We start from the raw sequence: 24,311 nt of genomic DNA on the forward strand, positions 1-24,311 counted from the left end.
ACCGCACGGATGGCAGTCTCTTCAATCTGAGGCGCCTGCAAGCTCACACCAAGACACAAGAGAAACTTGTCCGTGAACTACTCTTTGCAGACGATGCCACTTTAGTTGCCCATTCAGAGCCAGCTCTTCAGCGCTTGAGGTCCTGCTTTGCGGAAACTGCCAAAATGTTTGGCCTGGAAGTCAGCCTGAAGAAAACTGAGGTCCTCCATCAGCCAGCTCCCCACCATGACTACCAGCCCCCCCACATCTCCATCGGGCACACAAAACTCAAAACGGTCAACCAGTTTACCTATCTCGGCTGCACCATTTCATCAGATGCAAGGATCGACAATGAGATAGACAACAGACTCGCCAAGGCAAATAGCGCCTTTGGAAGACTACACAAAAGAGTCTGGAAAAACAACCAACTGAAAAACCTCACAAAGATAAGCGTATACAGAGCCGTTGTCATACCCACACTCCTGTTCGGCTCCGAATCATGGGTCCTCTACCGGCACCACCTACGGCTCCTAGAACGCTTCCACCAGCGTTGTCTCCGCTCCATCCTCAACATCCATTGGAGCGCTTTCATCCCTAACGTCGAAGTACTCGAGATGGCAGAGGTCGACAGCATCGAGTCCACGCTGCTGAAGATCCAGCTGCGCTGGATGGGTCACGTCTCCAGAATGGAGGACCATCGCCTTCCCAAGATCGTGTTATATGGCGAGCTCTCCATTGGCCACCGTGACAGAGGTGCACCAAAGAAAAGGTACAATGACTGCCTAAAGAAATCTCTTGGTGCCTGCCACATTGACCACCGCCAGTGGGCTGATAACGCCTCAAACCGTGCATCTTGGCGCCTCACAGTTTAGCGGGCAGCAACCTCCTTTGAAGAAGACCGCAGAGCCCACCTCACTGACAAAAGGCAAAGGAGGAAAAACCCAACACCCAACCCCAACCAACCAATTTTCCCCTCCAACCGCTGCAATCGTGTCTGCCTGTCCCGCATCGGACTTGTCAGCCACAAACGAGCCTGCAGCTGACGTGGACGTTTTACCCCCTCCATAAATCTTCGTCCGCGAAGCCAAGCCAAAGTTGTGAGTGGAAAGAAAAAGGTGGAAAACTACTGGGTTAAAGGCATTGTGACACTGTCAACCATAAAGTTTAGGAACGTCCTGTTATAGGTCATATTATATTTTATATTGTATTTACACAAGTACATTTTTAGAAAAGATAGATTGTGGGGGTTTAGTGTGTAGGTCACTTCACAAAAGAGATCTCATTTAAAAACATATTTATATATAATATAAAATATAACATAACCCATAACAGAACTTTCCTGAACATATACACATTATATATCTGTGCTCATAGAATTAGAAAGTAGTAATAAGTTAAAGTTTGATCCTGTTTTTATGTTTAAAGAAAATTAAAAGTAACTTTTCTTTAAGTAACCATTTGTCTTGGTGAATTTCTATTGCTGCTTGGTTTTGGGGTCCTTTGGACTTGTAATAGTCCCACGTTCTGTTGATGGTTTGTTAGCCACACAGTTGATACACAAAAGTGTTGGAGGAACACCCCAGGCCTGGAAGCGTCCATTGGAGAGAAAGATATATAACCGACGTTTTGGGCTTGAGTGACTGAGTTATGCAAGTTGATGAGGGGTGATAAGAAGAAAAAAGCAGCCAATGCTGGAAGCTGTTCAGAAGACAAGGTGACAATGGTGATGTGAAGAGAGGCTAAGTGGAATCAAAAGTGGGAGGGGTGGAGAGAGTAGAGGAATTCAGTTGGAAGAACCAAAAAAAGAGGATGACAGGTGGAATTAGGTGGGACAAAAAAGAGAGGGGAAAAGGGGGGGGGATTGGGCAAGATGAAGAATTTGTTTCAAAAAATGGCTGCAGTTGGTGTGGACCCACGGAGAGTGGGGAGTGAAGTCTCAGCAATCCCCCGCAGGGTCCAGCTGCCTAGTCCGATTGCAGTCTACTCTGTATAGGCTTTAAATGGCCTGTTAAAGGAGCTGACAATGGTTTATATTAAAATCCCACAACTGCAGGGCTTGGCCTGAGATGACGGCTCCTAAGATCAGCAGCAGGCCACAAAGGTTTGCAGACTCTGGGGAAGCAAAGGATTGGCTCAAGGCACCAAATAACAGGGAGACAGCACCCCATTTGAGGAGAGAAGCAAAGGAGACGACCCATGGGACGGTGACCTTAGCAGTGGACCTGTGAGGGGCTGTGAGGCTGAGGAACTCATAGGCAATGGGGCTGTTGGTGACTCGAGGAGAGGAACCCATGTATGATGCGGGCTGCTGGAGACTGTGGTCACCAGGCTGCAGACTGCTGGAGACTGGCTCGTGGCTGGCTGAAGGGGTACTAGGTATGGGAACCGAGATGTGAGAGGGTGGCTGGGGACTTTCTGGTCTGTATCTGGAGCTCAGGGTGCTGATAGTTTGGACCTATGACTGTGTGGCTGCAGAGGCTCTGAGTGTGCTGGAATCAAAGTCAGTGACTCTGCGGGGGGACGCAGTTTTGCTTCTCTTTCTCTCTCTCTGTTAGGGGTGCTGGGCAATTTTGCTGAAAGAGAATCTTTGCCTGCCTTACAGTAGACTAAGTGAAATTTCGTGTCATGTCACATTTTCTGTTTTATCACAGAGCAATAATCTTGAATCTAGTAATTTATTTGTGATAGCAGGCAAAATGGAGAAGTGATTAATTGGGGAAGGGCTAATTACGATGGGCTGAGGCAGGAAACTAGGGAGAGTAGATTGGAAACAAATGTTCAAGGATGAAAGCACAGAACTAATATGGAGGAAGTTGAGGGACCCCCCCCCCCCCCCCCGCCACCCCGCCCTGTGCTGGGTTCAGGATAGGTGTGTCTCACTTGGACAGGGAAATGATGGTAGGAAAAAGCGAACTGTGGTTGGCAAAACCAAGTGAGGCAGCTAGTTTATAGGAAGAAGGAAGCATACATTAGATATAGGAAGCAGGATGCAGGAAGAGCTCATGAGAAATATATGGTAGCCAGGAAGGAGCTTAAGAAAGTGGGCATGAAAAGGTCTTGGCATGTAGGATTAAGGATAAACCCCAAGGGAAGAACAGAAGGATAATGAGAATGAAGGTGGACCACTATAGGGTAAAGGAGGAAAATTGAACCTGGAAGCAGAGGAGGTTGGGGAGATCCTAAATGAATACTTCAGTATTCACAAGAGAAAAAGAACTTGATCAGGGTGAGGTCAGATTAGAACAGGCTTGTGTGGTGAATCATGTTGAGATTAAGGAAGAGGAAATGTTTGAGCTTCTTAAAAACATTAAATTGTTAAATCCCTGGGAGGGCTGCGGTATACCCCGGGTTGCTGTGGGAAGTGAGGGTCGAGATTGTTAGTGGAGTGGCGATAATCTTTGAGTCCTCTCTGGCCACAGATGAAGTGCTGGAGGATTGGAGAAGGGCAAATGTGGCTTCCTTGTTTGAAAAAGGTAATAGGAGAATCCTGGGAATTATAGACTATAGACTAGAGAGCCTTACATCCTCTCTATTGGAGAGGATTCTTAAGGATAGGATCTATGAACATTTGGAGAAGTACAGACGACCCAAGGATATTCAGCATGGTCTTGTGAAGGGAAGGTAATGCCTCACGGGTCTAATTGATTTTCTTAGGAAGCTAACAACGGAAATTGATGAGAGTAGGGTAGTAGATGTGGTCTATATTGATTTTAGTAAGGCATTTGACAAGGTCCCTCATGGGAGACTCGATCAGAAAGTCATGAGGCATGGGATCCATGGAATCTTGTCTGTGTTGATAAAAAATTGCATGTAGAAAGCCGAGAGTAGTAGTGGATGGAAAGTATTCTGCCTGGAGGTCAGTGACTGGTGGAGTGCCGCAGGAATCTGTTCTGAGACCCCTGCTCTTTGTGAATTTTATAAATAACCTAGATGGAAGGATTGGTCAGTATGCTTGTGGATGATACAAAGGTTGGAGGAGTCATGGACTATGCTGAAGTTTGTTGTAGGTTACAAAAGGATATAGACAGGATGCACAGTTGGGAGGAAAAGTTGCAGATGGTATTCAATCCAGGTAAGTGTGAGGTGATGCATTTTGGAGGGACAAACCAGAAGGCTGAGTACACGGTTAATGGTCAGTTACTTAAGAGTGTGGATGAACAGAGGGACCTTGGGGCCCAACTCCACACATCTCTCAAGGTTGCTGCGCAAGTTGATAGGAGAGTTAAGATTTTTGGGTTCATTAATAGGGGATTGCATTCAAGAGTCAAGAGGTCATATTGCAACTCTATAAATCTATGGTGAGACCACACTTAGAGTGTTGTGTTCAGTTTTGGTCACCTCATTATAGGAAGGATGTGGAAGCTATGTGGAAGGGTGCAGAGGAGATTTACTAGACCACTACCCGGATTGGAAAATAAATCTTAGGGGGCAAGGTTAACAGAGCTGGGACCTTTCTCTTTGGAGTGAAGAAGGATGATAGGAAACTTAATTGAGCTTGATAAGATTCTGAGAGACATAGACAGGGTGGACAGTCAGCACCTTTTTCCCTGGACAGGAATAGCAAACACCAGAGGACATATGTACAAAGTCAAGGGAGGGATGTTTAGGGGAGACATCAGGGGTAAGTTTTTTACACCTAGAGTTGTGGGTTCCTGAAATTCCTTGCCAGGGATGGTGGTGGAAGCTGAAACATTTGGGGCATTTAAGAGATTCTTAGGCACATGAATGAAAATAAAATAGAAAATTACAAGGTAGGAAGGGCTTAGAACCTTTTTTGGTAGGAATATATGGGTCAGCACAACATCCTGTACTGTGCTGTAGTGTTCTATGTTCCATGAAGTATTTCTGACTCTGGATGATGTGTGACTTGGAGCGAACAGGCAGGTGGTAATGTTCCTTTGTGGTACTGTCCTTTCTTAGTGGTTGTTGTGTTCAGAATAGGAACAACAGGTTGAAAGAGAATCAAGGCTGGACATGTATTATGAACAAACAGTGGTTGTTATTTATGTGAATTCATAAAATGTGGTGGTAGTCATGTGTCCTGCTGTTGGAGGACCAGAAGTTACAAGACCTCATTTTGCAGATGGGACACACAGAAGTTATACTGGTGTCATTTTGAGGAATTGATTGTTTCATTGGATGGATGGGATGCCAATCAAGTGAGTATCTTTCCCCTGAACCTGTGGAGAGTAACAAATGTTTTGACAACATTAAAACAACATTTGTCCAGACAGCTGGACAGTAATCAATCATATTTCTGACTTGTGCTTTGGAGCTGCTTAAAGAGAGTCAGAAGGAAAATTCCTTGCCATGGGGGTATACGGCCTCTCATTTGTGTGTATGTTTTGTAGACTTCAGAGAGACATACAACATGGAAACAGGCCCTTCAGCCCAACTCGTTTATGCTGACAAATTTGTGTGTGCTTGGCCCCATATCTCTCAACCTTTTCTATCCATACACCTGTCCAAATCTCTTGAATGCCATCGTTATCCTCACCTCTACAGCTCCTTTCATCTACTCACTACTTTGGATATCAAAAGATGCCCTTCATGGCCCTTTTAAATCTTTCCTCTCTTGCTATAAATCGAGGCCCTCTAGTTTTAAACTCCTCTATCCTCAGAATGAGACTGTCACCAACTACCTAAGCTTCTCATGAATGTATAAACTTCTAAAACAGGAGTGGCCAAACTTTTAATTTTTAATTTAGGCATACAGCATGGCAACAGGCCATTTTGGCCCATGAGTCCATGCTGCCCAATTAATCTACTCCCACCCCCTCCCCCCCACCCCCCCGTATGTACTTGAGGGTTGAAATGGCCTTTTACTGTGCTGTTACCTGTTAAAGTCTAAAAGGTCACCAATCAGCTTCCAGCACCCCACAGAAAAGCTTCTCCAGCCTTTCCTTATAACTCAAGTCTTCCAGTTCAGGTAACACCCTTTCCATCTTAATTACATCAAAGGTTCCTTTTATTGTCACATAATAATACATGAAAAATCTAATATACAGGGTATACTTTAACTTCTGACTGCCATATGGCAAACAAATAGTCACCATGAGCACTTGCCGGCACTCCTAATAGGAGAAAGAAAGGCAAAAGAGAGACCTTTCAGAAATACTCAACGACCGTGGATTTGTCTCCAGAACTTCTGCAGCCGCACCGATTCTGTTCAAGCCATTGGCAACCTGAGCTCCCGTTCCAAACTTCCAATACAGTTAGGAAGTCCCTTCAGGAGCCATTTTGCCTTCAGCACCCTCTCCAATCCCGGTTCTGACCTGGTCCCCATGCTCTAGTCTCCTGCAGCCTATGTGGTTCCTTCAATAGCAAGTTGCCAACATCCTGTAGCCTGTGTGTATCCCTCAGTTGCTGAGCTCCTCGCTGGTCCACTGCCGTGCTCACCTTCCCTGTAGGGTCATCTCCCATTCTTCTACTAAAAGGGGACAGGGGAGAAATGTTTCCCCGTTTCTGATGCCCCGTTCCTGTCTATTTTTCCCCTGGAGACTGCAACTCCTCGCAGTATGCTGTCAGCTTCTTTAACTGGCTGTTGAAGTCTATAAGAATTAGGTCTGGGTGGTCGGACCCTGCAGAGCAGCACTGTTCTTGTCCCCTTCTCTCCCAGGTCTGCACCTTGGTGTTCTCCAAGATCAGGGACTCAACATCGAACCAGGAGGCCATGGACATTCTCAAAGGACAATACCTGCACAAAATCAACGTTGTTTATGCTAGAAACCTTCTAGTGACTTGAAAACAATGACACGATGAGTCAAACGACGAATATCTTTGGCCCCTGCGAGCCCTCAGCAAAGCCTGCGAATGCAAAGCTGTGTCTGCCATGGAGTATACCGATGACCTGATCCGGGATGCCTACGTCACGGGGATCAGGTCGAACTACATATGACAGAGACTTTTGGAGCAAGGGGAACTCAGTCTGTGGAGAGCAGTTGAGCTGGCAGATACATTGGAGGTGGCTCTCCAGAACATGGAAGCCTACTTGACTGACATCGCAGCCACATCATGATCACCCCGATCGCAGCCATCCCAGGATATGCCACCACCCCTCATCCACTAACGACCAGACTACAGCAGTAGTGCTCCACAAAAGGCCTCCCAGTCTCCCCCTGGCAGGAGGTTCTCCCGGAGGCCCTTCACTCTATCAAGTCCCTGCTGTGCACCGCCACTAACGCTGCACCACATGAACATATGTTTTCCTTCCCCAGGAAATCTGTGACAGGGACCACACTACCAGCATGGTTGACGTTCCAAGGGCCCGTCCTGCTCTAGAGTCACGTGAGGAACCATAGATCTAACCCATTGGTCGAAAGGGTCCACCTCCTCCATGCCAACCCCTAATATGCCTACGTGGCATATCTGGACAGACACGAGGACACCGTTTCCGTAAGGAAACTGCAAGATATATACTATCTGTATAGATTACACGCTATGAGATTTGTTTCCAGGACAAGCACCGTTTAACATTTTCTATAATTTTTTTAATTGATTCACACTTTAGATTCCTTTGTACGAATAAGGAACAAACTTGGATTTAATTAGGAAATTATATTGCTTGCACCAAAGTTTTTATTTCTGACCTAATGTATAGTTACTAAATTAAAAAATCAATCACTAGTGCTCTGTGCTTCAAAACTTAAATTGTCCCACAATTTAAATTGATAATTTCCACTGTTGGTCTTATAGCTTCTATCATGGTGGAAGTCTGCACGTCAAAGTTTGTGCTTCGCGCGTAATTTTGCTTGTAACCTGTGTAATTCTAGATGCAGTGGAGCAGGTCCCCGATTAACATGCCATTTCACACATGGAGGAATTTGTGTGCCAGTGTTTGGAACAACTTCACATCTAGTGAATTACTTTTCAGATGTAATTACCATTGTTCGGTCTGCTAGTCAAGCAAAGACTTGCATTCAGCAAAGGTCAATAAACTCTTCACAAAACAAATGAAACAAAGGACATAATTACATGAAAAGAAAGAGAAATAAAAGCAGCAAATAATGGAAGTATCATTTTTCGATTCCTTTCTGTCCTGTTGCAACCAGCAGATTTCCCCTTATACAGGGAAATAGCATTACATCACTCAGACCAAAGCTGTGCTAGTCCATCTTTGTCAAACATTTTGTCTTCTCTCGCACATAGACCCTGACCCTGCTACATCCTTAACTGAGACCTGTTTCCACTTCTGGTTCAACCTTTGCTATCTGACCTCACTAATTTCAACGTTTTTCCTGTTTGTTCACCCCGCTTTAATTTGTCAAACACAGCCATTGTTTTGTTTCTTTGGCACTCATGACCTTGTCGATTTCTATTGATTCCTAAAGAGTTAAAAGCAGAATTATATTTCCTCTTCATTTGCCCATTGTCTCACTATTCTTTTTTCATGAATATCTTGCGGGATAGTATGCATTTTCCAATGTTTTAATGTTAATATCGTTTGTCTTCTCCAAAAATCCGTTGTGCCTTTTAATGACAGAGTTACCAGCTCAAATTTTGCCGTATACCATTAGCTCTGATCTCCTCTTCTTCTTTGGCTTGGCTTCGCGGACGAAGATTTATGGAGGGGGTAAAACGTCCACGTCAGCTGCAGGCTCGTTTGTGGCTGACAAGTCCGATGCGGGACAGGCAGACACGGTTGCAGCAGTTGCAGGGGAAAATTGGTTGGTTGGGGTTGGGTGTTAGGTTTTTCCTCCTTTGCCTTTTGTCAGTGAGGTGGGCTCTGCAGTCTTCTTCAAAGGAGGTTGCTGCCCGCCAAACTGTGAGGCGCCAAGATGCACGGTTTGAGGCGTTATCAGCCCACTGGCAGTGGTCAATGTGGCAGGCACCAAGAGATTTCTTTAGGCAGTCCTTGTACCTTTTCTTTGGTGCACCTCTGTCACGGTGGCCAGTGGAGAGCTCGCCATATAACACGATCTTGGGAAGGCGATGGTCCTCCATTCTGGAGACGTGACCCATCCAGCGCAGCTGGATCTTCAGCAGCGTGGACTCGATGCTGTCGACCTCTGCCATCTCGAGTACTTCGACGTTAGGGATGAAAGCGCTCCAATGGATGTTGAGGATGGAGCGGAGACAATGCTGGTGGAAGCCTCTTCTAAAATATTTCAGTATACCTCTGATCCTGCCACCATACTTTAATGATGTGTTTTCATCTCTGTGAAGAATTACAAGTGCTATTATGGTAAATCTATTGTAAAGGTGCAAATAGTTATTGGTCAGTCATTTTTTCTTTTTGCAGTCAATTCACTGAGTCGCATTTGTCAGTTATCACTGTGAAAACAGAAAATCCTGGAAGTGCATATCAGATCAGGCAGCCACCTCTTTCCATTGATGAACATTTTCAGTATTTTCCATTTTTATATTTAGATTTACAGCTTCTGCATTTTTTTTATCTTCATCTTTGATACCCAACTTATTTACTGTCTGAATGCAAAATGCTTCCAACTATTGTCGTGCCCTTGCCTTATGTTATCTTGTGTACGCTCGTTTATTTCTTTGGTAACCTACTTTGAAATCTGTCATCAATGAACATCAAAATATTATGAAAAAATATTTTTCTAAATATATACAATTTAAGAGAGATTTGGATGCAACGTGCACCTCCTTGTCTGTGTAAAATGTAAAAGATTTTTACTCATCTAATGGAACTTAATCAGAACACTTATGGTGAAAGCTTCTTAGAATACTCTTTCCAAACTCTCCAAAGGTACAGCTGTTAGCAGTGGTTATTAGTTTATGTACAGATACCTGTCAAGATTTCAACAGGGTCATCCATCAGCTTGACAAGAACCCTGATTAAGTACACTCAGTCTCCTGATCCAGTTTTGTCTTCCACCCAGTCCTCTCCTTTCAGTGAGAAGCAATCCCCTGACTTTGAGAAAACCACCCTCGATGTTCCTCCCGACTCATCTCTTTCTCCAGCATCTAAATCCTGACTACCAGAATGCTGGATCTGACATGCATCCTTGCTTCTTATGCCAACGTTTCTCCTTCCAGGATGGCCTGAAGTGTTTAGCAGAGTTAGGGGAAAGACCTATTTGGAGAAAAAAAATGTTGCCAAGTGTGAAATGCCAAGTTTGTTGGAACACAACTGTCACAATGGCTATTGTGTACTATATCTTCAGAATGCAGGAACATTTCTAAGCTCATAACCTCTGAGGAATAACTCAGCAAACTGTCACTAAGTAATCACTACTTTGACCTAATATTCTATTTGTCTATTGTCTGCAGACTTTCGTGGTTTACTTCCATTTGTCTCTGCCAGTTTTGACAATTTATTTTATTTTCGTCAGGTAATTTCTAAATTGTCAAGCTTTAGTAATTTTGTGGCATTAAAGTATTTGAACATGAAAAATAATCTATGAATAAACATGGCAGCTTAATCTAATCCTAATTACAAAACCAAACCTGTCAATACCGAAGAGTTCAAAGAAGGAAAGACAGGAAATTAATTGGAAATAATTTTTAGAGCAGATGATTTGTTTTCTTTTCTCAAAATCTGTCGAAAACAAACTTGGACCCTTGGTTCCGTGTCTCCTTTGTCGAGTGCATTTCATGCTTTGTTCCTGACTGGCACAGATCAAAGGACATAGAGTATGAGTTTTGCACAGCAGTTGGGACAATGCAAAAGCTTTTAGCTTCGTTGGTCTCAGCAGTGGGAGGAACAGCGAGACTTTTAATTTGCGTCCTCTGCTGGAGATTCCACACTTGTGGATGGCAGACAAGGAGAACATCTTGTCAATACCCTGCGCTTCTGTTCACAAGGCAAGTTAGATGAGGTAATAGACTCTCAGATCACCATGGAAACAGCTAGAAGAATGAATCACACTTCAGGCAAAGAAAGGGAATAGATTGGAAAAAGAACCAACTTGACAATTTAGGCTGCCTTACATCCCACCTACACATAAAGAAAACACATTGAAAGGCTTCATCCAATGGTGGACAGTGTCAGTGGGGCTGTAAAGGGAACAAAGAAAATACAGTGAAAATACAGAAGTGCTGGAGTTAACTCTATAGGAGTTATAATATAAACCTCAAAGAAGAGCTTAGGCCTTAAATGTCGGTGATAAATGTTTACCTCCTATAGACGCTGAATTCCTCTAGCATTTATGTTTTTTTTCCACAATCACAGCATTTGCAGACTTTCATGCTTCACTCTAACTGTAATTTTAGCCATACTGTTAACAGAGTACCAATTAACCACAGGATAAGAGGTCAGTTTTATTTAGGATAGAGACATTCTCAAGGGAGGGCTCAGACCTGAAATATTGATAGTCTTTTACTTCCGATGGATGCTGTGTGACCTGTTGCGCATTGAGGTGCTTAGGTATAATGCCATAGCTCTTGGAAGGTGGTAACTCAAGTGGATAGGATGTTAAAGAAAGTGCACTGCAACGCCAGTCAGGGATTGGGTATAAAATATGCAGTTGTTTGAAACTTTAATTAAGCTGCATTTATGTTCAGTTCTGGTCACCATACAATAGGAAGGATGTAGAGGGTTTTTTGAGCAGGCAGAAGAGATTCGCCAGGACCTTGGCTGGAATGGAATGTTTCAGCCATAAAGAGAAGTTGGACAAACTTTGATTGTTGTCTATGAAGCTTCAGAGGCTGAAGTATAGAAGTATATAAAATTATGAGAGGCATAAAAAGGAAAGATAAGACTGGACAAAAAATGTTTTCAAAAGGTTGGCTTCCTGAAAAAAAATTGGGGCTTATGATAGACAACTTCAAGCTGAACACAAAGATAATTTCAGATATGCTGTATCACGTAGGAAGTTGGAGAAATATTAAATTAACTTGTATTGCATTTAGCATATTTAATCGCATAATATTGCGTGGTTCCATGGACCTAAAAACGTTTTGCCACTGACTTTCATTTGTACTCATCATCTGATGCCTCTCGTGTCAGTGTCCAACAATAGTCGCCCAGAATTGATGGATTCCAATTGCCCTGACACCGCCTTTCCCTGGTTGCAATATCCTAGTGAAACCTTTCACCACGTTCATCACTGACTGCAACAAGATCAGCAGGGAAGACGTCCAAGTGTGAATGCAGAAAATTAATTTTCAATGACTTGTCGCACTTCATGGCTTTGGATGCTTGAAGTAGACTTAAAATATTACAGGAAATCACAAAAATAGATTGTATCTAAAAAAAACAGAACATGATAGGAAAATTTTAGGATGATTTTCATAATAATCAGCCCAAAATCCATAAAATACACTCAAATGTGTTCAGGAAGTAAAATCTTCATTGTCCAGTGTTATCAGAGATTTTTTTTTCCCCAGTGTGGAAATGTCAAATACCGGAGAGCATAGGATTAAGGTGAAGCATGGTTTTTTTTAACACTGAGAGAGGCAGGTGCCTAGAACACTCAAATTGGGATGGTGATGGAAACAGATGTGAAGGTTTTGACAAGTGAACAGGCTGGGAATAGAGGTGCATGGACCATCTGCAGGCAGAGGGGATTAGTTCATCAGCAAGATTTAATCAAGTTTTAAAAATTGTTCATTAGTAAGGATCAGATAAATCACGAATTAACAGGATTGATAAACTCAGTTTGAAGATCTGCTGAGAAAAAAAGAAGTGACTAGGATTGACTTCATTAAACAAGAAAAAATTTGAACTTTTGAAATGTATGACTTCATTAGCATATAAATTTAGAATCATATGGCTGAGTGATTTACAGAGCTGCCATTTACCTCAGCATCATTGTGTAAATCCACTTCAGGTGTAAAAGATTTGATTCTCCCTCTGTGAGTCATAATTCCATCTCGAACTTCCATTTACATGATGCCTTTTATGCAATTTGTTACTTTGCGAAGAAGGACAGATGCCAAATATGTGGAATAAAAATCAAAACATGCTGTAAACACCAAGATCCTTGGAGAGAGAAGTAGACTTAAGGCTTACAATCTTTTTGTCAGAATTAGGAAATAGAGAAATCAAAAATCAAAACACTGCAGATGAAATAACTGCACTCAGCAAATTAAGAAAGAGAAGCCAAACTACCTTTTTCAGCTTGAAGATCCTATGTCGGAGGGAAGGTAAATTAGTTTCGAATTGTCGAGAGGAAGGAGAAGAAATATTAATTAAATGTCAAAATTCATAAGATATAGGAGCAAAAGTGGGCCAATTGATCTATCAAATCTCCTCTGCCATTCTATCATGAGTTAATCCATCCTCCCCATCAGCCCCACTCCTCAGCCTTCTCCCCGTAAGCCTTAATCAAATACCTCTCAATATTTTCCTTAAATACACCCAATGAGTCCATAGACTCACATTCCTCTGGCTCAAGATTTTTTTTCCACATCTCTGTTTTAAATGGATGTTATTTTATTCTGAAGCTGTGCCCACTTGTCTGAAACCACCCATCATGGGAAACATCCTTGCCTCATCTTCTCTGTCCAGGCCCCTCATCCTTCTGTACTCCAACAAGTACAGTCCAAGAGCAGACAACTATTCTTTATGTGCTAACCCTTTCATTCCTGGTATCATTCTGATAAATCTTCTCTGAACCCTCTCCAAGGCCAGCAGATCCTTTCTCTATTAAGGCACCCAAATTGAACGCATATTCACCAATTCAGCTGGGAAGAAAAGTCTGCTTGCATTTACTCTGTCCTTACCCTTCATAATTTTGCAAATCTCCCCTCATTTCTGATTTTCCATGGAATAAAGTCCAAATCTCGTTAATCTTTCCCTGTAACTTAACTTTTATCATCCTGACAACATCCTTTAAAATATTCTCTGCACTCTTTCAATCTTAGTAATATCTTTCCTGCAGTTAGGTGACCAAAACTGCATATTATACTCCAAATTTGGCCTCACCAATGGTGTATACAATTTCACCGTAACATCCCAATTCTTGCACTCCATAAATACCAATATCCCAAATGCTTTCTTATGACCGTATCTAATTGTGACACTACTTGGTTAGTCCTCTCATACTTGCCTGCATTAAATTCCATTTTTGCAGCCCATTTTTTCAATTGATCCAGATGCCGATGACCAACTTCACATACAGGACTTTGACAAAGGCCTTACTAAAGTCCATGTTAACAACAACCACGGCCTTTCTTTCATCAATTTTCCTGGTAAACTCCACGAGAAACACATTGGTTAAGCTGATTGAAAAATTCATTGGAAATTAGATTGGTTAAGCATGCAGAAAGTCATGTCGACTATCTCTAATCACTCCCTGTATACTTGTATATCCAATTTCTGAGGACATCTTCCAATTACTTACTGATGTCAGGCTCACTGACCAATAATTTCCTAGATCATCAGATTTGCTGATGTGAGAAAATTGTCAGTTGTGAGGAAGAAGTCAGAAGTTCCAAAGGACACAGACAAGATAAGTGAGTGAACAAGAGCAAGGAGGAGAAGTGATCTAAATTTGTAGATCAGGTCTGCTAGTGTTGGTCCAAAGGAATGATGGTGTGGCTTCTGTCAATGCTGCACCTGTGGTTGGATGGAGAGCAGGTGGCTGAATAGCAGAGCGGACGGAGGTGACCATATAAAACAGGCTCCACCTCAGCCCCATGCTTGGATGACTGACAACATCCTGCCAATCTGCAGGACTTGACAAATTCCAGAAATCAGGACCAGGGATGGAGGAGGTGCCGTGGAGAGTGGTCATCTGGATGTGTGGATTCAAGCTCAAGTGCCCAGAGACACTCTGCCGCTGGACAACATGCAATAACAGAAGGGACAAGTGGTGGTGGATGTGTTACGGGAACTCTGGAGGTAACGACATCAGAGAAGGCAGCATGATCATTACCACTTATTTGGCCCTTTTACATAGAGATCCCACTAAATTGGTTAAAGCCAGGTCAGGTTGGATTGGAGTGTTCACAATAGACTAAGAAAAGCCGGTTCAGTGCGACCTTTTACATAGGGACCTGCAGCATTATAGTGTTGGTGTCCTGGGAAGGCAGGCAAGCCTTTTACACCAGACCCGATGCAAAACACATCAGCTCTGATACTACCTAATTGGCAGGTAATTACCAGGATGAAAATGAACCCCCCCCCCCACATACCATGTTCTTCGCATTTACACAGGTTAAGTGAAGCAGTAAAAAGGCGCTTAATTACTGTATTTCAAGGGCAGTGTAAAAGGGCCTAACAGACTTGGAAGGGACTTTCTTACTTTTATTTCCTTTCTTTTTCCCCATTTGTTTTTCCAAAGGGGCACCAGAGCTAACCTTTCAGTGCACATGGAAGAAAGCTTTTCATTTTATCTTAATCCATGAGCTAGATAAACATGACAGATGTTGAAAGATAATGTGGAAAAGGGTGAGGTCATGTTATTTGGTACCGTGTATTTTTAGAATTTAATTTTTAAATTTAAACATACAGCACGGTAACAAGCCCTTCCGGCCCCCGAGCACATGCCGCTCAAAAACCCCAATTAACCTACAACCCCTGCACATATTTGGAGGAAACCAGAGTACCTAGAGGAGACCCATGCAGTTCATGGGAAGAGCATGCAAACTCTTTATAGTCAGTGCTGGATTTGAACCTGGGTCACTATCCCTGTAATAGCGGTGCACGAACTGTTACGTTCACTGTGCCACCCCGATTGAGACGTTGAATGTGTTGTAATGTTCTTAGGTTCATCTATTTCAATGCAAAGGAGTATTGTAGGACAGACCAGAGGGCTCATCTACTGAGACTATATAAGTGTAGCTGACGAACGGGAAAGGTATGACCACACTCATGGGTTGTATTATAGATCACCTAATCGTCAGCGAGAATTGAAGGATCAAATGTACAGAGATAGCAGACAGCTGCAGGAAACATAAGGTCATAATAATAGGAGATTTTAACTTTCCAAATATTGACTGGGACTCCCATACTGTAAAAGGGCTGGATGGCTTGAAGTTTGTCATATGTGTTCAGGAACAATATATAAATCAATATATAGAGGTATCAACTAGAGAATATAGTTGATATTAGAGAATGAGCCAGGACAGGTGAAGGAAGTACAGCATGTGCAGGGGAAAATTTTGGGTCCAGTGATCATAATGCCAAGTTAATTATGGAGAAGGATAGGTCTAAACCTCGGACTGAGATTCTAAATTGGAGAAAGGCCAATTCTGAGGAAATGAGAAAGGATCTAGAATGCGTGGATTGGGATGTTGTTTTTGGTCAAGGATGTGTGATGTAAGTGGGGGGGACCTTCAAAGGTGAAATATTAAGAGTGCAGAGTTTGTATGTTCCTGTCAGGATCAAAGGCAAGTTTAGAAGGCAGAAGGAACCTTGGTTATCGAGGGATATTGGGATCTGGTTCGGAAGAAGAGAGAGGTATAGGCAACGTGGAGCAAATGAGCTACTTGAGGAGTATTAAAAATGCAAGAAAAACCTCAGAGAAGAAATCAGAAAGGCTAAAAGAAGCCATGAAGTCACTTTGGCAGACAATGTGAAGGAAAATCCTAAGGGTTTCTACAGGTATATTGAGAGCAAAAAGGATAGTAGGGGACACAATTGGTCCCCTTGAAGATCAGAATGGTCAGCTTTGTATGGAGCCAAAAGAGATGGGACGGATCTTAATATTTTTTCATCAGTATTCACTCAGGAAACAGACACAGAATCATGGGAAGTAAGGAAAACAAGCAGTGGGGTAATTGAACCCATACAGATTAAAGAGGAGGAAGTGCTTGCTGTCTTAAAGCAAGTAAAGGTGGATAGATCCCCAGGGCCTGACAAGATATTCCCTCACACCTTGAGGGAGGCTAATGTAAAAATTGAAGTGGCTCTGGCAATAATATTTAAAGTGTCCTTAGCCACGGGTGTGGTGCCAGAAGATTGGAGGGTAGCTCATGTTGTACTGTTGTTTAAAAAAGGCTCCAAAAGTAACCTAGAAATTATAGGCCAGTGAGCCTAATGTGAGTAGTAGGTAAATTATTGGAAGGTGTTCTAAGAGATCAGATATAGTATTTATTTGGATAGCCATGGGCGGATTAGGGATAGTCAACATGGCTTTGTGCACGGTAGGTCATGTTTAACCAAATTTTTAGAGATTTTTGAGGAGGATAGCAGGAAAGTTTACAAGGGAAATGCTGTGGATGCTGTCTACGTGGACTTTAGTACGGCTTTTGACAAGTACCCACATGGGAGATTAATCAGGACACTAGGTATTCATGGTGAGGTAGTGAACTGGATTCAACAATGGCTGGACAGGAGATGCCAGAGAGTAGTGGTTGATGATGGCTTCTTAGACTGGAGGCCTGTGACTAGTGGTGTGCCTCAGGGATCAGTGCTGGGACCCTTGATGTTTATCATCTATATCAATGATCTGGATGATAATGTGGTAAGTTGGATCAGCAAGTTTGCAGATGCAGTGGACAGCGAAGAAATGTTTCAAAGCTTCCAGAGTGATTTGGACTAGCTGGGAAAATGGGCCGAAAAATGGCAGATGGAATTTAATGCAGACAAATGTGAGGTGTTATATTTTGGAGGACAAACCAAAAAAGGACATACACAGTACCAAAGTGTACACTATAACAGAGGGACCTGGGAATATAGATGCAAAGAGGCGTCATAGGTGGATAGGGTTGTAAAGAGATCTTTTGACATAATGGCCTTCATAAATCAAAGTATTGAGTACAGGAGTTGGGCTATTATGGTAAAATTGTATAAGATATTGGTGGTCAAATTTGGAGTACTGTATTCAGTTTTGGTCACCTAACTACTGGAAAGGTATCAATAAGGTAGAAAGAGTGAAGAGAAGATTTACAAGGATGTTACCCAGACTTCAGGACCTGAGTAACAGGGAAAGGTTAAACAGGTTCAGACATTATTCCCTGGAACTTGGAAGAATGAAGGAGATTTGATAGAGATGTTTAAAATTATGAGGAGGATAGACAACGTAAATGTAGTTGGACTTTTTCCACTGAGGGTAGGTGAGATACAAACCAGAGGACAGGGGTTAAGATTGAAAGGGGAAAAATTTAGGCAACACATGTGGGGGGAACTTCTTCACACAGAGAGTGGTGGGAGTGTAGAATGAGCTTCCAGCTGAAGTAGTGAATGTGGGCTCATTTTTAATATTTAAGAGGAACAGGTACTTGGATAGAAGAGTAATGGAGAGCTTTGGACTTGCTTAGTGGGACTAAGCAAAAAAAATTGGTTCAGCACAGATTGGAAAAGCCAAAGGGACTGTTTCTGTGCTGTAATGTTCTATGGTTCTATCAAAGTGGGTCCTTAAGTGGGACAACATCACAGTAGTGGGTTAATGATGAGAAGGAACACATAAAAAAGATTGAAAGTGTTGAGGCATTGTGTCAAGACAACAACATCTCTCTCAATGTGAACAAGACAAAGGGGAATATCATTGATTTGACTTCAAGGGAGGAGGAAGAGTCCACCCCTGTCCACATCAATGGAACTGAGGTGCAAAGAGTAGACAGCTTCAACTTCTAAGGAATAAACATTTCCTTGACCCCCTTCAACAGTTGCACATTTGAAAGCAGGGCCATCCATCACAACATGGTATAGGAGCTGCTCTGCTCAAGATTGGAAGAAGATACAGAATGGTCATGCATATAGCTTTGGACATAACACAACCTTTCATCCCCTCCATGGATTCCAGGTGGAAGTCAGCCAACATACTGAAGGACCCACCGCACTTCAGACACACTCTCTTCTCCTTCCTCCCATTGATGTGTGAAGGTGCTTGAAGACAATTTCTTCCCCACAGCCATCAGAGTTCTGAATGAGCTCCACAACAATGCCATCATGCTGCCCTTGCTTGGTATTGTTACAAGATCAAACCAGCAACCACAAAGAAGGCAGATCACTCAGGGGTAAAGATGATCAATTACTTTATTAACAAAAAAGTCACCTTCAAACTTTAATTCAAAATCCCCCCTTTTATAACAATGCCCACTGGGTACTATGCAAATTCCTATAACAGTGTAAAACTAATAAATTCTCCAGCCTAAATATAACATATGTAATTAAAGTCTAAGTTATATTTCCAACTAGCCCACAGAAAAACTTGGACACAAAGCACATAAGACTCTCAAAACTTCAATCTCAACGGAAGTAAAAAATCAAAAACAAAATTCAGTTTGTTTGGTAAACTGAACCCAAAAGATCTTTGAGACAGCACAAAATTCGAAGTTGTCTTGTGGTGCTTGCAGAGAGAGGAACCACTGGCTTGGTCCGGATTCTTCTGGCTGCCTTCGGAATGTTCATCCCTTTTAAAATGCCCAACATTCTAAACTGTCCTCCAGACCATGACTCATGCTCTGGGCCTCCTTCCACTTCACAGAACCACCCAGTGGTGGTTTATCATCCAAATCCAGAAATTTTTTAGATCATTTTCTGCACATGCTCAGCCCGTCTCCCACTCTCTCAGCAGTCCACCTTCACCTTGGCTCTCTAAGGCAAACTGTCACTTTTTAACATAAAACCACACAACACATAGGCCAATACACAAGACAGAACTCTGTAAGAGTATTCATTTGTCATTTTTTCATTGTGACTCCATACTCTGTAAATTTCAGAAGGAAGCCAGGGGAACATGACCCAGTCCTCATCGTGGCCTCAGTAGTGGAGAGGGTCAACAACTTCAAATTCTTGGGTGACAACATCTCCGAGGATCTGTCCTGGAACCTCCATGTTGATGCAATCACAAAGAAGGTTTCCCAGCGGCTATACTTTGTGAGGTGTCTGAGGAGGTTTGATATGTTACTGAAAACTTCTTCAATGTGGAGAACGTTCTGGCTGGTTGCATCACTGCCTGGTATGGAGGCACCAACTCTTACAACAAGAATAAACTCCAGAGGGTTGTTCACTCGGCCGGCGACATCACATGAGGTGGTGTCTTAAAAAAGTAGCCTCTATCCTCAAAGACCCCCACCACCCAGGCCCCACCCTCTTCACTCTGCTACCATCATTCAGAGGCACAAGGACAGATTCTTCCCTGCTGCCTCAGATTCCTGAATAATCAATGAACCAAAGACACTGCCTTACTTTTCATGCATTATTATTTGTAGTTTTTAAATGTATAGTAATGTTGTAAGATGGTTATGATATGAATGTTTGCTCTCTGATGCTGCCCAAAAAAATTCATAATTTGCTCATTACAAATAATTCTGAAAACTTGCTCCTCGAATTATACAGCTGTACAAATGATAAAGCTAACCTGTTCGACTGCTTCCAGAAGAACCCTTCCCACTGTACAAGATATAATATTTCCAAAAAAAAATTAAAACCAATGTTCCTTGCTCTTGCGTCACTAAAGGCCAACATTCAAGCTGTTGGGAATGCAAATGGTGTGCTGAGCTTTATTGTGAAAGGATATTAATAAAGAACAAAAATGTCTCGGTGCAATTATTTTGGCTGCTGGTGAGATGTCTTGAAGTATTGTGTGTAGATTTGTCCTCCTTACATTAAACAGGATATCCCACAATAGAGGGAGTGCAGTAATGGTTCACTAAAGTAGTTCTTGAGATAATTGGCTCATGAAAATATATTGTGTAGTATCGGCCAGTATTCTCCAGAATTTAGAAGAATGCAAGGTGATCTCAGTGAAACTTAACATAATTCTTACAGAATTTGACCAAATTGATGCAGGGGGAATTTTTCGTCTGGCTCAGGAATCTAGAACCAGGATTCTCAGTCTCAGAATATGAGACTGGCCATTTCATACTAAGGTAGAAAGATATATCTTCACCCAGAAGTTGATGACTCATTGTAATTCTCTGTGTTGGTGGCCATGGAGGCTCAGACATTGAGATCATTCAAAAGGGAGTTTGTTGACCTCAACAATGTGAGGATGGGATACAGTGCTGATGTGAACCATTATCTTGATGAACGATGGAGCATACTCGAATGACCAACAGGCTTACTCTTTGAACTAATTTTTATATGTTTATGAGACATTTAACAGTATTATAATGAGTCCTCTTTGGCTTGGCTTCGCGGACGAAGATTTATGGAGGGGGTAAAAAGTCCACGTCAGCTGCAGGCTCGTTTGTGGCTGACCAGTCCGATGCGGGACAGGCAGACACGATTGCAGCGGTTGCAAGGGAAAATTGGTTGGTTGGGGTTGGGTGTTGGGTTTTTCCTCCTTTGCCTTTTGTCAGTGAGGTGGGCTCTGCGGTCTTCTTCAAAGGAGGCTGCTGCCCGCCAAACTGTGAGGCGCCAAGATGCACGGTTTGAGGCGTTATCAGCCCACTGGCGGTGGTCAATGGGGCAGGCACCAAGAGATTTCTTTAGGCAGTCCTTGTACCTTTTCTTTGGTGCACCTCTGTCACGGTGGCCAGTGGAGAGCTCGCCATATAATACGATCTTGGGAAGGCGATGGTCCTCCATTCTGGAGACGTGACCCATCCAGCGCAGCTGGATCTTCAGCAGCGTGGACTCGATGCTGTCGACCTCTGCCATCTCGAGTACCTCGACGTTAGGGGTGTGAGTGCTCCAATGGATGTTGAGGATGGAGCGGAGACAACGCTGGTGGAAGCGTTCTAGGAGCCGTAGGTGGTGCCGGTAGAGGACCCATGATTCGGAGCCGAACAGGAGTGTGGGTATGACAACGGCTCTGTATACGCTTATCTTTGTGAGGTTTTTCAGTTGGTTGTTTTTCCAGACTCTTTTGTGTAGTCTTCCAAAGGCGCTATTTGCCTTGGCGAGTCTGTTGTCTATCTCATTGTCGATCCTTGCATCTGATGAAATGGTGCAGCCGAGATAGGTAAACTGGTTGACCGTTTTGAGTTTTGTGTGCCCGATGGAGATGTGGGGGGGCTGGTAGTCATGGTGGGGAGCTGGCTGATGGAGGACCTCAGTTTTCTTCAGGCTGACTTCCAGGCCAAACATTTTGGCAGTTTCCGCAAAGCAGGACGTCAAGCGCTGAAGAGCTGGCTCTGAATGGGCAACTAAAGCGGCATCATCTGCAAAGAGTAGTTCACGGACAAGTTTCTCTTATAATGAGTCCACACTATTAAGAATAGCATGGTTTCCACTAATCCAGCCTTGTAATTTCACAATTTCTGCTTTGTTAATGGGACCAGAGGTTTAGTTTCTAATCCATTGCATCAGGTTTTCAATAGACTACCTCATTAAGTATGCTAATGTACTTTAAGTCACTATTAAAAATAAATCAGAAACTTTGGGGTTAATTATTTGTTTTATTTCAGATTAGTAAACCCCTCCCCCCCCCCCTTCCAAGATTAAGCATGCATAGGCATGCAGATAGTCAGCATGGGAAACTAAAACAGAGCAACATTTTGGGTGAGACCCTCCTGAGGAGTCCATTAGAAATGCAAGCCTAATATTCATTTCAATAGTCTCATTTATCAACCCACAGTATAAATTGTGGCCCAGAATGCAAATGTGATAAATGCAAAAGTGATAAATGCCTCTTGTATGTTAAATCATAGGATTCTGTTGACACCGTGGTTAAGTGAAAAAACACTCAAATGTTGGAGAAACTCATGAGGTCAAACAGTGCCTTTATGTAGCAAAGGTGAAGATACGTGACCAATGTTTCAGGCTTGAGCCCTTCGTCACCTCTGTGCGGTTCTTCAGCCCATTGAACAGTATTTGGATTCTAGTCTGAAGAAAGAAAATTGTAACCTTTGAATAATCATTCTTCATTCATCAGAATTAAGATAAAGCACACTGGTACAAAGATATTTGAAATATTGGAATTAATTCAACAGAGTGTTGATAAGTGCAGAGAAAGGTTTGTCTCATTTTAAACAATATTTGAAAGCTTTTAAAAATTAAGTAGCTTTAATGAATGACAGATTATTTCTTCTGTTTGAGATGTCAATATTGCGAAGTGGAATGTCATCAATTTCAAATGATAACTATGAGTTGACAGGAGAGGCTGAGAGAAATTACATTACGGAGACTTTCTGGGAGACATGTAAGATTCAAGATTCAATTTTATGTCATCTGCAAAAAATACATAAAAATCTTTCCTTTGTTTGCCTTATAAAGCACACAAAAAGTCACTATTAATACAGCACCACTATCGAATGGCGATGTATTATGTTTTTTTCTGATGGACAGTAGACATCTCAGTTTTGTATCCATACAAAATTGTTCAATCAAGCAAGTTTTGTGCCCACCTCCTGCACCACCTTTCACCTTGTTTCTTTGGATTTTCATATATTTTTCTTAAAACTTTACTCTGAGAGTGTTTGGGTTAAACTCCATATACATACAATAGGACATAGAACATTACAACCTATATATACCTTCTTTGGCTTGGCTTCACGGATGAAGATTTATGGAGGGGTAATGTCCACGTCAGCTGCAGGCTCGTTTGTGGCTGACAATTCCGATACCGGACAGGCAGACACGGTTCCAGCGGTTGCAAGACAATTTTGAGGGGGAGGACGAGGAGAGGGAGGACGTGGACATGTCCTTGGGCCTGCGCAAAGGAGCTTTTAGGTGGAGGGCAGTGTGCGCAGTACTGGCCCCACCCTTTACACCCATGGTTCATGTGCCGTGGCCAAGCAAGCTGGGACGTGGCAGTGAGGTCCTTGGGTCGTAGGTTTTATATCGGAGTGGCCTTCTCGTATGCAAGTTTTTTACCCGGGCTGGAGGGGCCTGCCTCCCCTCCTAGGTCAGACCATACCTGGTCCTACTGCACAACAATCTAACCTTTTCCAACTTCATACCTACACCCCTCTATTTTTTCTGACATCCATGTGCCTAAGAATCTATTATATGTCCTATTGTACCAGCCTCCACCACCATCCCTGGCAATGCACTCCGGCACCCACCACTCTCTGTGTTTCAGAATGGCAGAATAAACCTCGGCCTTCCTGAACTTCTGTCTGTCAAGAATCGTGGTGAGGAAATTGAGTTGTTAGAGGTCACAATATTACCCGTTAGTTGGATAAGATGTCATGATTAGCAGTTAGCACAACGTCAATGACCCAGGGTCAAATATGGCACTTTATATAAGGAGTTTATACTTTCTCCCTGCGTCTGCATGGGTTTCCTCCAGATGCTCCAGTTTTCTCCCACCCATCAAAACATATGGGGACTGTAGATAAATTGAGGTATTTGGGCAGCAAGTGATTGTGGGCCAGAAGGGCCTGTTACCCTGCTGTATATCTAAATTTCAATTTAAAATACATAATTGCAATAAAACTGCTCTAAGTGTCTGTAAACTCTCAGTAGGGACAGAAAATGGAGAGACTTTATTTTCAAAGTTAAGTAAATACTAAGTCTGTCTCATGGAAGAATGCTTGAGATTCCATTAGAAGCTCAATGGTTCAATTTCAATGAGGACATCACTTATATGAATAAGATCTGTTGGGTTACAGGGCACACAGGGTGTTATACATTTTGCACATGAGGT

General features: G+C 42.7%; 1 protein-coding gene across 11 annotated transcripts in view; it reads left to right on the forward strand.

Annotated features, from left to right (window-relative positions):
• tsnare1 (T-SNARE Domain Containing 1) overlaps positions 1–24,311 on the forward strand; it is a 962,849-nt gene that overhangs the window by 861,606 nt on the left and 76,932 nt on the right. Inside the window, exon 14 of one of the 11 annotated variants that reach the window (XM_069922263.1) lies at positions 22,372–22,642. The exons of the other annotated variants lie outside the window; for them this stretch is intronic. Within the exon in view, the coding sequence (XP_069778364.1) occupies positions 22,372–22,398 (27 nt within the window). The 3' untranslated portion in view covers positions 22,399–22,642. Of the gene's footprint in view, positions 1–22,371; positions 22,643–24,311 lie in introns of those variants that run through there. 11 annotated transcript variants of the gene reach the window in all.

This window comes from Narcine bancroftii, chromosome 2 (assembly GCF_036971445.1).
Source record: "Narcine bancroftii isolate sNarBan1 chromosome 2, sNarBan1.hap1, whole genome shotgun sequence".
In the NCBI taxonomy this organism is placed as follows: domain Eukaryota; kingdom Metazoa; phylum Chordata; class Chondrichthyes; order Torpediniformes; family Narcinidae; genus Narcine; species Narcine bancroftii.